The sequence below is a fragment of the Malus domestica genome, chromosome 04, assembly GCF_042453785.1.
Source record: "Malus domestica chromosome 04, GDT2T_hap1".
NCBI classification, from domain to species: Eukaryota; Viridiplantae; Streptophyta; class Magnoliopsida; order Rosales; family Rosaceae; genus Malus; species Malus domestica.
In genome coordinates, this window is record NC_091664.1 from 19,816,535 (window position 1) to 19,830,747 (window position 14,213).

Genomic DNA, 14,213 nt, shown 5'->3' on the forward strand with positions numbered 1-14,213 from the left:
AGTTCTATCAAAATTGACCAGAAAATATGAAGAGAGACGAAGGAAAATGGTACCTTCTGCAGAAACATTGTCAAAATCTCGAATCCTCTAATTGGAGCACTGCTTCTCTCATCTGCATGGACAATAACTTCAACAGTCACGGCATTCATAAGCAATCCCTCATCAGTAGTAGAAGGAAAGTCCCCAATACAATATAGCAACTTTTCAATTTAGAGTGGAAAAAACATGGGATGAGGGAAAAGTAGAAACGGAAACCTGTACCGTAGGCATCCACAGCAAACTCTGTTTATACATAAGTTCAAGCAACATCGACCTAATACATTCTTTTCTCAACCATCTGATTCTATGCACATGTAATGCTTCAGGTTTTATTCACATATCAGATACATTGACAGTTATCAGACATTAATGTCAAGTAAAGTGACGTTCAAAGTTTTGAGCAACTAATCAGTCACTACCTATTGCTAGAATGCGAATAGCAACTCACCACTGACAAAAACCTATACAAGTTACAAATGGACTGGTACCATGTATATGCCATATAATATACAGATGATATTTCTCACTTGCTGCCTTTGAAGATTCAAGGACATCAACAGTTTTGCTGAAAATTTTCTTAATCCTTGAGACACCCAGAAAATCACTTTCAAACTAGTCAATTCACAGATGCTATTACAAGGTCCCTGAATTTTGTATCTATAGCTTAGAACCTTTTTGGAATCAGCTAATCCTGCGTTGATTTTCTTCTCCATGTGGCATAGAACCAGAGGCTAGTTCCAGCCAGACTATGATCACAGGGCATAAACACGGTTCACTTCTGAATCGGACTCTGAGTGATGCACGGAATGGTTGGTTCCAATCCTCGACATCTTCTCCCTCTTCCTCACTCTACGAATCCTTTTGGTCTTCACCACATAATATGTCATGGTACCAATAACTCCCCCCATTATAAGTCCCCCTATAACTGTGACAAGGATTGCAGCCCACACATTATGCCGCCCAACCACTATATATGATGAAGAAATAAATGCTACTGTGGTGCAGACAGAGGCAAGCCACATCAACTTATTGATCACTTCCACAACCCTCCTCTCCGCCTTTGTCTCCCCCCTGACGAGGGTGATTTGTACCAAAACAACAGCCAATGATGCGAACAGTGAAACAGCATTGAAAAGGATGAAAATTTTAAATGACACTTGGATTGACATAACAGCTGCCCCGGAGTCAAGATCACCACCAGGAAGTGTAAATAGAGCTGCAAAAGCTACTGTTGCAAAGAGTGAAGCAACCACTGTGACTGAGTTAGTGGCATTATTGATTCCTTCCCTCTGTAGCTTCCGGAGCTCTGTGGCAATTCCAGTTACACTCTGGTTGGTTTTGCGGGCTTGTTCAAGCTGATTATGGACATTTTTTTTAATCTCTGTCACGGTGTTTCTAAGCTCATCCCGTGGCTGGTTAAGTTCATTTGCTCGGACAGCACCATATTGAGTCAAGGTTTCCTTAATTGTTGTGATTTCTTCAGAGTATGGAAGTCCTTCGGCTATATCAAGGGGTGTTTTCTGGTCTCTTGTTAGAACATTCACATTTGTGTCATGAACGAGCAATAGCACATTGACTATCTGCAAGCGTAATGAGAAATTAAATTTCTAAAGATGTAAACCAAGCTCAAACTCAGTTAATAGTTAATTGCAGATCAATCAAAAAAACTTATCGGCAAAACAAGGAACTTGTATTAAGATAAAATGAATAAAGTCAATATTAAGTATCCAATCATAGAGCAAGATTATATTGACATGTCAAAACTTGAAGATCCAACAATGGAAATACATACATCTACTCGCTTTTTCCTGGTGGCCACATGCAATGCTGAATTGCCGAACTTGTCTGGAAGCATGACAATAGCTGGATCCGCATCGACAATCAACCTCACAACTTCACTGCTAACACCTTTTACTGCCATATGCAAAGCAGTTTGTCCTTTCTTATCAGTTCTTCTTGCTAGTTGTGGATCCCTTCCAAGCAAAGTTTTCACAATTTCTACATGCCCCTGCCGTGCAGCAAGATGCAATGCATTCTTCCCATTGGATTTCGCTAATTCCAGCAAACTTGAATCTTTGGATAGTAATTCTTTAACTACTGCTGTATGCCCTCTTGTAGCTGCAGACACAAGAGGGGTCGCATTTGCCTGCCCAACTGTTTTGCTAAGCCCCGGGTCATGGTCTAAGAGCACCTGGACAATGGCTGCATAAAGCTAGTTAGTAGTTATTGAACTGAGGTGACACGATATTGAAACTCGATTATCACCAATAACAGAGCAGAAAAAACTCACAGTGACTGAACTAAAAGTTTAAAACAAAACAGAACATTCTCAGAAAGAACTATACCTGTTATGGACATAACACAACACTAATCCAAATCTGGACTCAAAAATTCGACAAGGGAATTAAAAACAACTGATCTTTCGTTCACCAATACTACAACATGTGGATTAGTAACACCATGTGATAGTAATGACTGTCACACTAAAAGCTTCTCCATTTCAACATCTTATAAACACATAGATATCATATAACTGAAAGAAGGACAAGAACAAAATTCAAATTCGGGCTCGAATTATCTAACTTTATGGCTACCTTGGTGCCCTTGATTTGCAGCAATATGCAATGCATCAAACCCAATTTGATTCTTCAACAAAATGCCCTCCTCCGTCATGTAAGGCAAAAGCTCCTCCACCATAGCAAGATGCCCCTGCTCCGCCGCTATGAAAAGCGCCGTCTCTCCCAACTCATTCACCTCATTCACAATGGCAGACCTAATCTCCGCCACCTCTTCATCAAACTCGGATCCCACCATCTGAGCGTCAATCTCCGCTAGAATCTGCTGCAGCGCTGCCAAATCCCCGCGGCGCGCAGCCAGGTGAAGCTCCGTGTCATTGTTGCGCCCGGTCACCTGCTTCACATACTTCTTCCTCCCCAACTGATCAAGGGGCTTCCCGGAATTCGACACGACCAGAGACTTGCCGGAATTTGAAACCAGCAATGCCTTGCCGGAATTTGAAACCAGTAGGGCCTTGCTGGAATTGGAGAACACCAGGGCCGGCCTCGACGGGTGCGGCGACGACGGCGGCTCCGACAGAGCTCCTGGGGTCGAGGGCTGCGCCAGCCCCTTCTCCAGGTCCCCTTCACCTCCTTACAAGTCAAATAAACCACAATTCAATATGTATTCATTTAATTAATTTAAAAATAATTTAAAAAACAAAAACCAACTCATTGGATCATATACTCTGTGGTTATAAAATCGTAATTGAGAAATTAATACCAAAAAAAAATTAACAAAATTAAAGACTTCTTTTTTCTGTGTTTCCCGCAAAATTGATCAAATGACAAAGGAAAATGAACTATCAAGGAAAATTTAAATCCTAATTGCATATTCTTTCATTTTCCTGCAGATTATCGGCAGTCAAACACACAGTAATGCAAAGAGAGAGGGAGAGGGAGTACCTGAATCATGCCCCGGTTCCAAACGGATTCTCATTGTGAAAATCGAGCCTTTACCTGTTCATTTCTATATTATAATAAAAAAATGCGACCAATTGATCGGGGGGAACGAAGAATGTGTTCGATTAGGATTTTGAAGGCGAGCAAGAAGGCAGAGCTGATGGGGGCGGGGCGGGGCGGGGCGGGTGGAGGTGGCGGCGGGTGGCGGGTGGCCAAGAACAGGGGAGCTTTGATTTTTTTCTTTTTTTTTTTTCAAAAAAAAAAAATGAGGTTGATATTAAACAAAAATTAAAAAATTAATGAAATAAATGAGGTCGTTAATTTGGTGCCAGCAGTGCTGAACCAATTTTGACACCACGAGGTAACCGGATCGAACACCAACCTCATACCAAACTAGGTTACTTGTGTAACAAGAAAAAGAATCCTTGTAACCTGCTTTCAGTTGATTTTCAACTCATAACTCTTGGGAAAAAAAGACACATAATTTGAGTAATGTCAAACCTTATAAGTTCATGCAATCTTTTGTTCGGATTATTTTTAGTTATGATACTTGTATTCTTCGCAATATCTTACTTTTATCGTTATAATTATATTCTTTCACTTTATCACCTGCATTCTTCCTCAACGTCTCATTTCACTCTATTTCGACAAATAAGTTAAGAGAGACATTAGTTGTGTTGACGTGACATGGACAATTTAAAATTTTCAACTAAGTTGGTTGTGTGGCATGTGACATGGTATGTTAGTGGAACCCAAGGGTAATAGGAGGTGGATTAAACTCAAACTAGGGTTTGATTTCCCATATTAAGAGAAAAATATAAGAAAGAAGGTTGAATATAAGAAATGAAGGTTGAAATATAAGAAGCGAAGGTTGAATTTCACTTTACGAATCAATTTCAATGTTCTTTTGCAGAGATTCTTAAGGAGAATCTACCTCTATCGCTCTCTCCTTTATTTTCTTTAGTATGGAGAAATCAAACCCTGGTTTGAGTTTAACTCACATTCTTTCACCAATGGGTCTTACTAACATAGTTGAAAAAACTAAATTGTCCATGCCACATTAGCACAACTAATGGCTCTTTTCAATTTATTTGATGAAATATGGTAAAAGTGGGACATTGAGGAAGGATGCATGTGTTAAAGTGAGACAATACAAAGTGTATGGGCTAAAGTGTGACATGAAGAAAGAGTGCAAGTGGTAAATTGAGTTAATATAGAGTGTAGGGACTAAAGTGAGATTTGGTGAATAGTACATGTGTCGTAGCTAAAATAATCCCTTTGCTATTACCTTATGTAATGTCAATGGAAAGAAATTGAAAATCGTAATGGAATTGAAAGCCTAATAGTTTAAGATTGATAAATATGTTTGCAACATTTTGTTTTTATAAGGGACCATAAGGATTTTAGGGGTGGTTATGCTTGGTATATCTGTGATGGGTGATCACTGCCTGTGTAATTAGACTATGCCTATGGTTTTGCTTGGTATATCTGCAATGGGGGACCATATGCATGCTAGGGGTGATCATGCTTGGTAAATCCTTGATCGGTGATCACTACCTAGAGCTATTGGAGACGGCCCTACTTGGTATATCCACGATGAAGGAACTTACCAATTTTAGGGGTGATCATGCTTGGTATACCCGCAATGGGTGCCTACACCATTAGACTAGGCCTACGGTTATGTTTGGCAATACGTGATGGCGACGACTTCCTAGTTGGATTTCATTTAATGGGTCAAGAATTTCATTTCATATTCGTTCAATTAGTTGGAAACCAAGGTTCTTATGCATAGAAGTTACTCAGGTTTATAATTGTTGTTGTAACTTAGGGTTATAATGTTGGATGTTCGGATTTCAATAGTGAAATACGTTAGACCTTACGGTGGTTGGTGCATTAATCTTAGCAAAGTGATATTTGATATTAATGGATGATTAACATAGTTAATATGGTGCTTCTTTGATTCTTTGGATCAATCATTCTCTTGTGTTTGTTGACTTGTTGTTGGAAAATATTGTGATGTATGTGATCGATGAAATAGAATTCTTGGTTATTATATATGGTTTCGTTAGGTAGTCTGGAATCTAGTGAATTATGTTCGTGAGTTCCATGGAGTGATTCTGGAACTTTATGTTATTTTCCTGCTAAGGGATGCCATGAAAAATATCAGGGTTGATAGTGGTGAACTACGAATTGCTTGATCCTTGCTTAGGGTACGTAGGCAGTTTAACTTTATGTTATTTTCTTGCTAAGGGATGCCATGAAAATTGTTGGGGTTGATAATGGTGAACTATGAATAGCTTGATCATTGCTTAGGGTACGTAGGTAGTCTAACGCAAATGTTAGATGCATTCATGATATAAAAGGAAAGTTATTGCGTTGTTAAAGTATTGGTTTGTGTTTTGGTCATGTCTTGGAGGCAAGGCATAAAAGAAGAACATGTAGGTGATGATGTCACAAGTCGATCTTGTACGTTCCTCGGTATAGAGGCATGACAATTCACCTAGTAATATCAAATAACAAAATAAATATATCTTTGCATAGCAAAAATAACATAATAAAATATTGGGTATGCATGAATAATGCATAATCAAGCAAGTTATGCAGTATACAAAGCATAAATAAATTTGCGGTTCAGGCATCATGATGAATGTTTTCATGTTATCAGGACTTATAAAATATCGATTTCGTGTTTTAGAAGAATGTGGATTAGATGGAAGCTATGAAAAAGCCTTTGAATGTTAGTTGTAGAAGATCACTCTCCAAAATCCTTTAGTTCCTTATAGCAGCAACAGGAGCGTGGCCTATTTTCCTGAGGGTAAAGAGAAGGAGAGGGTCGACGGGAGAGAGAGAGAGAGAGAGAGAGAGAGAGTGTGTCATGCCCCGATCTCGACATACATCCAGAATCGACACGTGACGCTACCAAATACCCTAATATATAACATACCATGCCTCCCGAATATATACAAAGTATCAATCAAAAACTAGATGCACAATAATTTTTCGTAAGCTTTATGGCTGCATCTAACCACTTCATTAGACTGCCTACGTACCCTCATTAGGGATCAAGTCATTCGTAGTTCAACACTCACAAAAACAAATATTCATCACACTCAATTCAAGCACAAAAGTATAGCATTCCTCCATCATTTATTATAACCCGACAACATGAAATTCCTGGACTCATGCTACATAACAAACCCCCATGAAATTCATGATTTCTCTTTCATCCAACATATAATTCATTATGTCTCATCACATTGCCATTCACAACATACGTCATATTTAAGAACCGACGAAGCACATAACCATTCTTTAGCCACATTAAATAATTAATCTGATCAAAATAATATCAATCATTCCCATATTTTCTAAATTCATACTTGATGAAATCATAATCGAATCGTAAAGAATCTTGAAAGAGTTACCCAGACATCCAACATCTTTTCTAACTCAATTCACAAGATTCTCAAAACCATTGTCACAAATATATATAACTAAGGCTAGAGTGACACCCTTAGGCCAAGCCTACTTCTTTGAAATAGGGATTTCAGACCTCTCAACGGAACCAAGATACCAAAGGGGATTCCTGACCATCACCCAACAGAATCTGAACCACATAACAGAGCCAAGACAACAAAAGGATTCCGGACCATCACTCAACAGAATCCAATCCAGGATACGATTCCGGACCATCACTCAACGGAATTGCGGAGCACAATGCATAACAACTGCTAAATGAAACCCAAGTTAGATACGATTCCGGAACATCACTCAACGGAATCGCGGAGTAGAAAGGATTCCAGACCATCACTCAACAGAATCCAAACAAGCATATGATTCCGGAACATCACTCAATGGAATCACAGAATAGAAGGGATTCCGGAACATCTCTCAACGGAATCCAAACAAGCATATGATTCCGGAACATCACTCAACGGAATCACAGAATAGAAGGGATTCCGGAACATCTCTCAACGGAATCCAAACAAGCATATGATTCATACCAAATGTACTAGGTATATCTAAACCTCATTATCTCCATAATTACAACATAGTCACCTACCATATTCACTGCTCGTGGCCACCAACTAATACGTTCCACCAGCATATAAGTTCCACATAATACTTCTAATAGGATTCTAAGATCACATGGTCATAACATTTATCATACTTATCATTCACATTACTAGAAATAATTAAACATCCATATATCACCATTATCATCAGTACACAAGCCAAATCATGTTTAATGAACATAAGTCTATGGCTAAATATATGAAAATCACATTTCAATAGAAACCATATTTGTAACTTTCTAAAGTGCACATTATGCTCAAATAACAACATACTAAAATCTCAATACGATCCGATGGTCGGATCTCCGCCAATTTCAAAATTCAAGTGGCGGTCGATATTTAATTTTACAAACTTAGAAATCCAATTAGTGAAGATCCATACATTATATTCCTGATCCGTAAGTTTCTATGATCCTCAAATATTATGTTTTATCACGCATTAAGGTTTGGTGACGATCCAACGGTCGGATCGTCGATTCATATTTTGATCCAATAAGGTATCGTAATGAAACTAAGTCCAACAATCCAATTACGTCATACGGATATCAATTATGAAATCAAGGCATCTAAATGAACTTAAAAGTACATCGTCGGCCCACTGGCCAGGTCGCCGCCGCACGCACCGCCGCGGTTGGCGGTCGGCCGTCCCGATTTGCCGGAAAAATTCAACTATTTTTAAAAATTACCCAATTTTACAGTCAAGTAGATCTCAGTGAGGAGAGAAGTTTTCATACCTGTGGCCAAGTCCAATTCGGCCGGGAAGCGTCCCAATTTTATCCAAACCCGCCGGAAACCCTAGAAATGGGTGTTCTTCGATTCATCACCAAAACGAACTTTGACGTTTCGTCCAAGCCTTGGGACTTGCTCCAGGGGTTGAGAGGAGTCTTTTGGTGGTGGTCATCGACAGTAACACTCGCTGGAATCACCGAAAACAGATTAAACCCGCCGGAAAACTTTTGGGTTTTGTAGCTTCGAAATGGAAAAATGGGAAATAAATGGGGAAGTCTAACGATACAGCTATGTAGTGCCCGTCAAGGGCTTTCCATGGACACCAAGATCACCCAAAAAGGAGTTCGTATGAAGGAGATATAGCCGGGTCAAATTTGAGGGTTCACGGGTTGAAAACGACCCAACTCGGGTCTCTCCTTTCCCCTCCTTTCTCCCCCTTCTGATTGGGCTGCTCCCCTCCTTTTCTCTCCCGCACTCCCTCATCTTCTTCTCTCTCCCGCTGCCACCTGGCAGCATCCAGCCCCTCCTTTCATTTTTTTTTCTAACCAAAACATCTCTAATTTCTTCGTTAGAGATCCGTTTCACGAACGGTTTGCGCCTACGCGTTCGTAAGGTCGAGCTCTATCCAAAGATATAAATTGCGACCTCGAACGGTCTACGAATTTTAAATAATTAAATTCCAAACTTCAACTTCGTAACTAGTTTAATTAAAATCAAATTCAAATAAATTAATATAAATTCTCAAAAATAATATAAAATCTCAATCATACAAATACGTAGATTATAACAGTGAAATCCGGGAACAGGATTTCACAGAGAGAGTGGAGAAGGGCTCAAGGAATTCATCATATTCCTCATTCTTTGTGTTTTTATTCATAGTAATAAGAAGAAAGAAGCTTCCTCTCTAAGTAATATAATTAGTACAAAGAAAGATCTTTTAGATTACATAGAATTCCTATACATAATTAGTATTGTAACAAATAATAATTTTTGTGAAAAATCAATCAAACTAGAAATTGTTAATTGACACTCCGAAAGTCCGAACCACATTTCTCAAGTCAGATTTATCAAACACGAGAAATGAAGTATTTTTCAATCTTGAAGCCTCATTTCTCGCATGCCAAAGGTAACTCGAAAGGTGAATTAAACACAATTACGTACGTAAATGCATCGGTGTTTACCGCGGTTTTGTATTAGTAAAACCCAAGGAGACTCCGACAGAAGAAGCACTTTATCATAACCGACGCAAGAATACGTAAATACTATCACATCAAACGCAAAAAATCTTCATCTTCTACAATAAATGCGAGTCGGTTTTCACTTCATTGGTACAAACTCACAAAACGAATGTTTTTCCGTTTCAGTTTCCACCATAATCACAGCACAAACCGGCAACCTTTTTGCCATAAATGGGCAACTGCCACGGCCACCACCGTAAACGCCGTAATGGCCCCGTCTCCAGTGAAACGGCCAGTTCTGGCTTTAAATATGGTCTGTCGGGTCAAGCAGCTCAAATCCCTTGCTCTAGCTCATCGTCAGCTAAAAGGACCAGCAACATGGTGGTCGCCTTGCTGTACGCTCACGTCGACTCGATCTTGCGCGCCCTCGCCTCCCAGGCCGAGGGCTTCGGTCGGCTCACCGTCGGCGGACTCAACGGGGCCGTTTACCACGTCACTACTCTAGCAGGTCAGTTTTGTTAGTCCAATTTATTGACTAAATGCATGTTCTTGATAACTTTAGCTTCAATTCACTTTGTAAATGTGTTTGCTTTATGTTTTGAAGATTTGGGTTTTGTGTGTTTTGAAAGTTTAATTGGTGGGTTAGTGTTTAATTTGCAATTAGTTGAAGTAAAACTTGTTTATGGGGATTGGGATAGTGGAAGTGCTTATGGGAAGTTGATTCGAATCCCTTTTTGAGGGGTTTTAGCAGTTTAAATGGTTGATTTTGTAGTTAATTTGGCATGCAAACTCCAAAGTATGAATCTTGCTGTTAAATTAGTTAATTTGATTGCATCTCTTGCTGCTGTTTGATATGTTGAGAACTTGAGATCGGCATTTGATGTCGTGAACTGTGTATAGTTGCGTGTGGAAGCTTAAATTTGATTGTTTGAGTTTATATTTGTTTGTAGATGATGGTCCAGGTTCACTTAGGGAAGGATGCCGAAAGAAAGAGCCGCTTTGGATTGTCTTTGAAATTTCGGGCACTATCCATCTCCAGTCTCACTTGAACATATCATCGTAAAAGACTATAGATGGGCGCGGTCAGAGGATTAAACTTACAGGGAAGGGGTTGAGGTTGAAGGAATGTGAACATGTGATTGTATGCAATTTAGAGTTTGAAGGTGGTAGAGGATCAGATGTGATGGCATCCAAATAAAACCCAATTCTAAACACATATGGATAGATCGGTGCAGCCTTCGTGATTATGAAGACGGACTTATTGATATCTCCAGAGGAAGCACGAATATTACAATTTCGAGGTGAGGTGAATCCTCGCTCCATGTTGGAATTCACTTTTCTTATCCTTGCAAAGTTTAAGTTCGTGTGTTTAACCATTATGCAGGTGTCATTTTTCACAGCATGATAAGACAATACTGATTGGAGCAGATCCCTCGCATATCGATGACAGATGCATTCGGGTTACCATTCACCACTGTTTCTTTGATGGGACCAGACAAAGATATCCTCGCGTTAGATTTGCGAAAGTACATCTATATAACAATTATACCCGAAACTGGGGCATTTATGTTGTTTGTGCGAGTGTAGAATCGCATGTAATGCTACTACAGATAGATATAGATATATATATATATATATATATATATATATTGCTTAAATACTCTTTAGATTTTTTCAAGGATTTTATCCTATACGAGGTTAATATGATATTATTATTTTTCCACTCCAGATATTCTCTGAATGCAATATATATGAAGCAGGAAAGAAAAAAGTGGCATTTAAGTATCTTACGGAGAAGGTATGTCCATTTTCATTTTTATCGAGCACCTACATGCCTTTAAGATTTCTTACTCGCATAATTCTTCGGTTTCAGCATTTGACATTTCAGAAGCTGATCTAAAGATATTGTATATCAGTATCCTGCAATAGTCCTTTGTATGAGTGGCTGAGTGCAACATTATTGTATATTTCGAGTCTTTCCCTTTTGCTCATCCTACTCCATGATCTATAAATTCATATCTCTGACCACGATGCAAGGCCAGACGCTTTCATCCTCATATAATTTCATGACGTATATTAAGTTACTAACATTTTCCATACATTTCAATCTTGTTCTAGCACTTAAACCATTGGAATTTCGAAGGGGTTCAAAGATACGTCCAAATTTCCAACTACTATATTACCACCTTCGTTGCAACCTATAGAGCTGATCTCAAACTGGAAGCATTGGAGATGTTGATCCAGATTCAACCATACTTGACTAAATAAAAATGAAGATAGTGTAGGCATAGTGGTTGGCCATTATGATAATCATGATATCCAAAAGCGATTTGAATTTGGATGAAAGTTGGTCAGAATGGTGCATAAGCTCGAGTAAGCGCATTCATTCTTGGTTAGGAACTGAATGCTGAGTTGAGTTATTTCAAGAAAGATTTAACATGAATGCATATAATGCGATATATATTTTTTCTATTAATCCAATTGAAGGCTTGATGAACGAGAATATGTTCCTCGCGCCCTTTGTTGAGAGTCAAAATATTGTTGTAGGCTTGTTTGTGCAATTAAAACTACTGTCAATTCATCCAATACATGGCTATTGAATTGTATGAGACTAACTTGATTACTCTGGCTTTTCTATAGGCAGCGGACAAGGAGACGGCAGTGACTGGCCACATTAGGTCCGAAGGGGACTTATTCGTAACGGGAACTCAAGCAGGATTATCACCCGATGGCGGTGAACATTGCATGTTTCATCCTACCCAACACTATCAGACATGGACAAAAGGACCTCCAGTGGATGATCTTATGCATGTTCTTCAACATTGCACATGATGGCAAGGTGTTCCGCGGCCAGCTGATCAAAGAGTAGCTACGTAGGATGACAAGGTGATCCGCATCCAGCTGATCAAGGAGTAGCTAAGTAGCCACGAGAAAACTAATATTCACTTCACTTCCCAGTTTTATTTAGTTTTCGATTTTTTGATCTTCTTTTTGTTAAGTTTTGTCTACTTCATGTATTTCTTGTGTGTAAAATAACAATCAATAACAAATGAATGTGCGTATTGTTTGTGCAGTCCTACTATCCGCCACAATGATAAATTGAACTCGTGCTTAAGGAAAGTATTATAACGTGGGATGAACGGATAATCTGTATTTCATGATACTTATGTAATAAATGTAATGCGTGTTATAGCTTAGTCAAGGACGAAGTCAGAGATCTACATGAATGGGGCATTCTCAAACAACAAAGTCACAAATTATAAATTTAAAAAATGTACTAAACAAAATACTTATATATTAATCTATAAAATGTTTCACACAACATCCCTTGTGGTGATTTCATGTTTTGAAACCATTGCATGACAACTTTATTACCATTACAAAAAATCTCTCTCTCTCTCTCTCTCTCTCTATAAAAATAATCATCTTATTATTCATATATTGATCTCCTATCTAATTCCTCAATCGATCCTCAGAAATTTCATGACTGAAAATGCTCTTTCAACGATAACAATAGCACATGGAAGAGTTAATACTAATATCATAAACAATTGAAAGAGTACATTTTTTCCAACATAAAAACTGCAACTGGAAGAGTACATTTTTACCAACATAAAAACTGAGTGGGGCATTTTCCTCCACTGGGCCCAAGGTGGCTCCATACATGAGTATAGTGGATCAGTCATGAGAATTTTGATAACTAGCCAATTTTTTTTTTTAGTACATCGATATTTTTACACTAGGGGGAGGGGGAGTTCGGCTACGCCACACAATGGGAATCATAATTTGGTATCGAATTCGCCATCCACGAGATTCGAATCTAAGACCTCTCACTTTCAAGTGAAGAGGAATACCATCAGACCGTAGTACTGAGTGGCTAGCCAATTTTTATACCTCAAATGAATTTAGCCTTTCCTTTTAAAATTCTTACAATTTAACCATATGTCCATGTGAAATTTCAAAAGTACCCTTAAATTAAAACACTAATTACCCTATCTCACTCGTCCCTTCCCTTTTCTTATGCTACACACAACCTTTGGCCTACCCATCATACCATTTCCTTCATCGTCACCCCATATTTTCTGGGACCGAGAAGACTTACAGAGGCATTTCAGCCTCCCCCTAACCCCATTGTGCGATCTACCAACACTAAGAATCGAACCGAGGATGTGACGTGTGGAGTACGGGTCTAACTTCGTTCCCAACCACTGGGCCATCCCGTAGTGGTTCCCATTTATTACCTATTCATTCAAAAACAAAATTAGCATACCAAATCAATATCAATGGTGTCGTGAATTCCAGTATCGGAAGCAAGCTTAAGCTTCTTCCGGACGCCATTTGTGCAAACATTACGTGGTTAGGGTCGTTGGCGCCCTCCTCGGATACAAATGAACTCCATTAGTTTTAGAGTAAATTGTAGTTATGGTCCCTCAATTTTAACCCAATTGGAGTAATGGTCCTTTAGCAAAAAATCCATGGTCCCTTCAACTCATCAAAACGTGCATCTATGATCATTTTCGTCAATTTTGTTAAAAGTTTCGTCAAAATGAGTCACGTGTCGTGCACGTGAGGCTAGATCAAGGGGAAAATATAGAAAATCAAATAAGAAAAATTGTATCACTGATCCCTCAACTTTAATCCAACTAAAGAAATGGTCCCTTAACTTTAACTCAATTGGAGCAATGGTCCTTCAACTTTGAATAATACTTGGCTACTCAAAGATGAGTAGGAAT

At 38.8% G+C, this 14,213-nt stretch overlaps 1 protein-coding gene and 1 pseudogene across 2 annotated transcripts; one reads left to right on the forward strand and one right to left on the reverse strand.

Annotated features, from left to right (window-relative positions):
• Positions 1-231: 231 nt before the first annotated feature.
• LOC103408365 (ankyrin repeat-containing protein ITN1-like) lies at positions 232-3,771 on the reverse strand. The gene is made up of 4 exons (XM_008347217.4): positions 3,501-3,771; positions 2,634-3,188; positions 1,832-2,241; positions 232-1,619 (listed from the first exon to the last, which is right to left on the reverse strand). The coding sequence occupies exons 1-4, from the start codon at positions 3,532-3,534 to the stop codon at positions 792-794; spliced, it is 1,827 nt and encodes a 608-aa protein (XP_008345439.2). The 5' UTR covers positions 3,535-3,771; the 3' UTR covers positions 232-791.
• Positions 3,772-9,586: 5,815 nt separating this feature from the next.
• Positions 9,587-12,553, forward strand: LOC103408367 (probable pectate lyase 4; annotated as a pseudogene). Its single transcript, XR_011580090.1, has 5 exons — positions 9,587-9,988; positions 10,431-10,781; positions 10,865-11,075; positions 11,210-11,278; positions 12,121-12,553. The product of XR_011580090.1 is annotated as a probable pectate lyase 4 (transcript).
• Positions 12,554-14,213: the final 1,660 nt, after the last annotated feature.

What these genes read in the sequence shown, in the direction of transcription:
- LOC103408365 (XM_008347217.4), bottom strand. Translation starts at nt 3,534, where the DNA reads ATGAGAATCCGTTTGGAACCGGGGCATGATTCAG. An exon ending in TGCAAATCAAGGGCACCAAG is followed by an intron (nt 2,242 to 2,633) that starts GTAGCCATAAAG and finishes AGCTTTATGCAG; the next exon opens with CCATTGTCCAGGTGCTCTTA. An exon ending in CCAGGAAAAAGCGAGTAGAT is followed by an intron (nt 1,620 to 1,831) that starts GTATGTATTTCC and finishes TTACGCTTGCAG; the next exon opens with ATAGTCAATGTGCTATTGCT.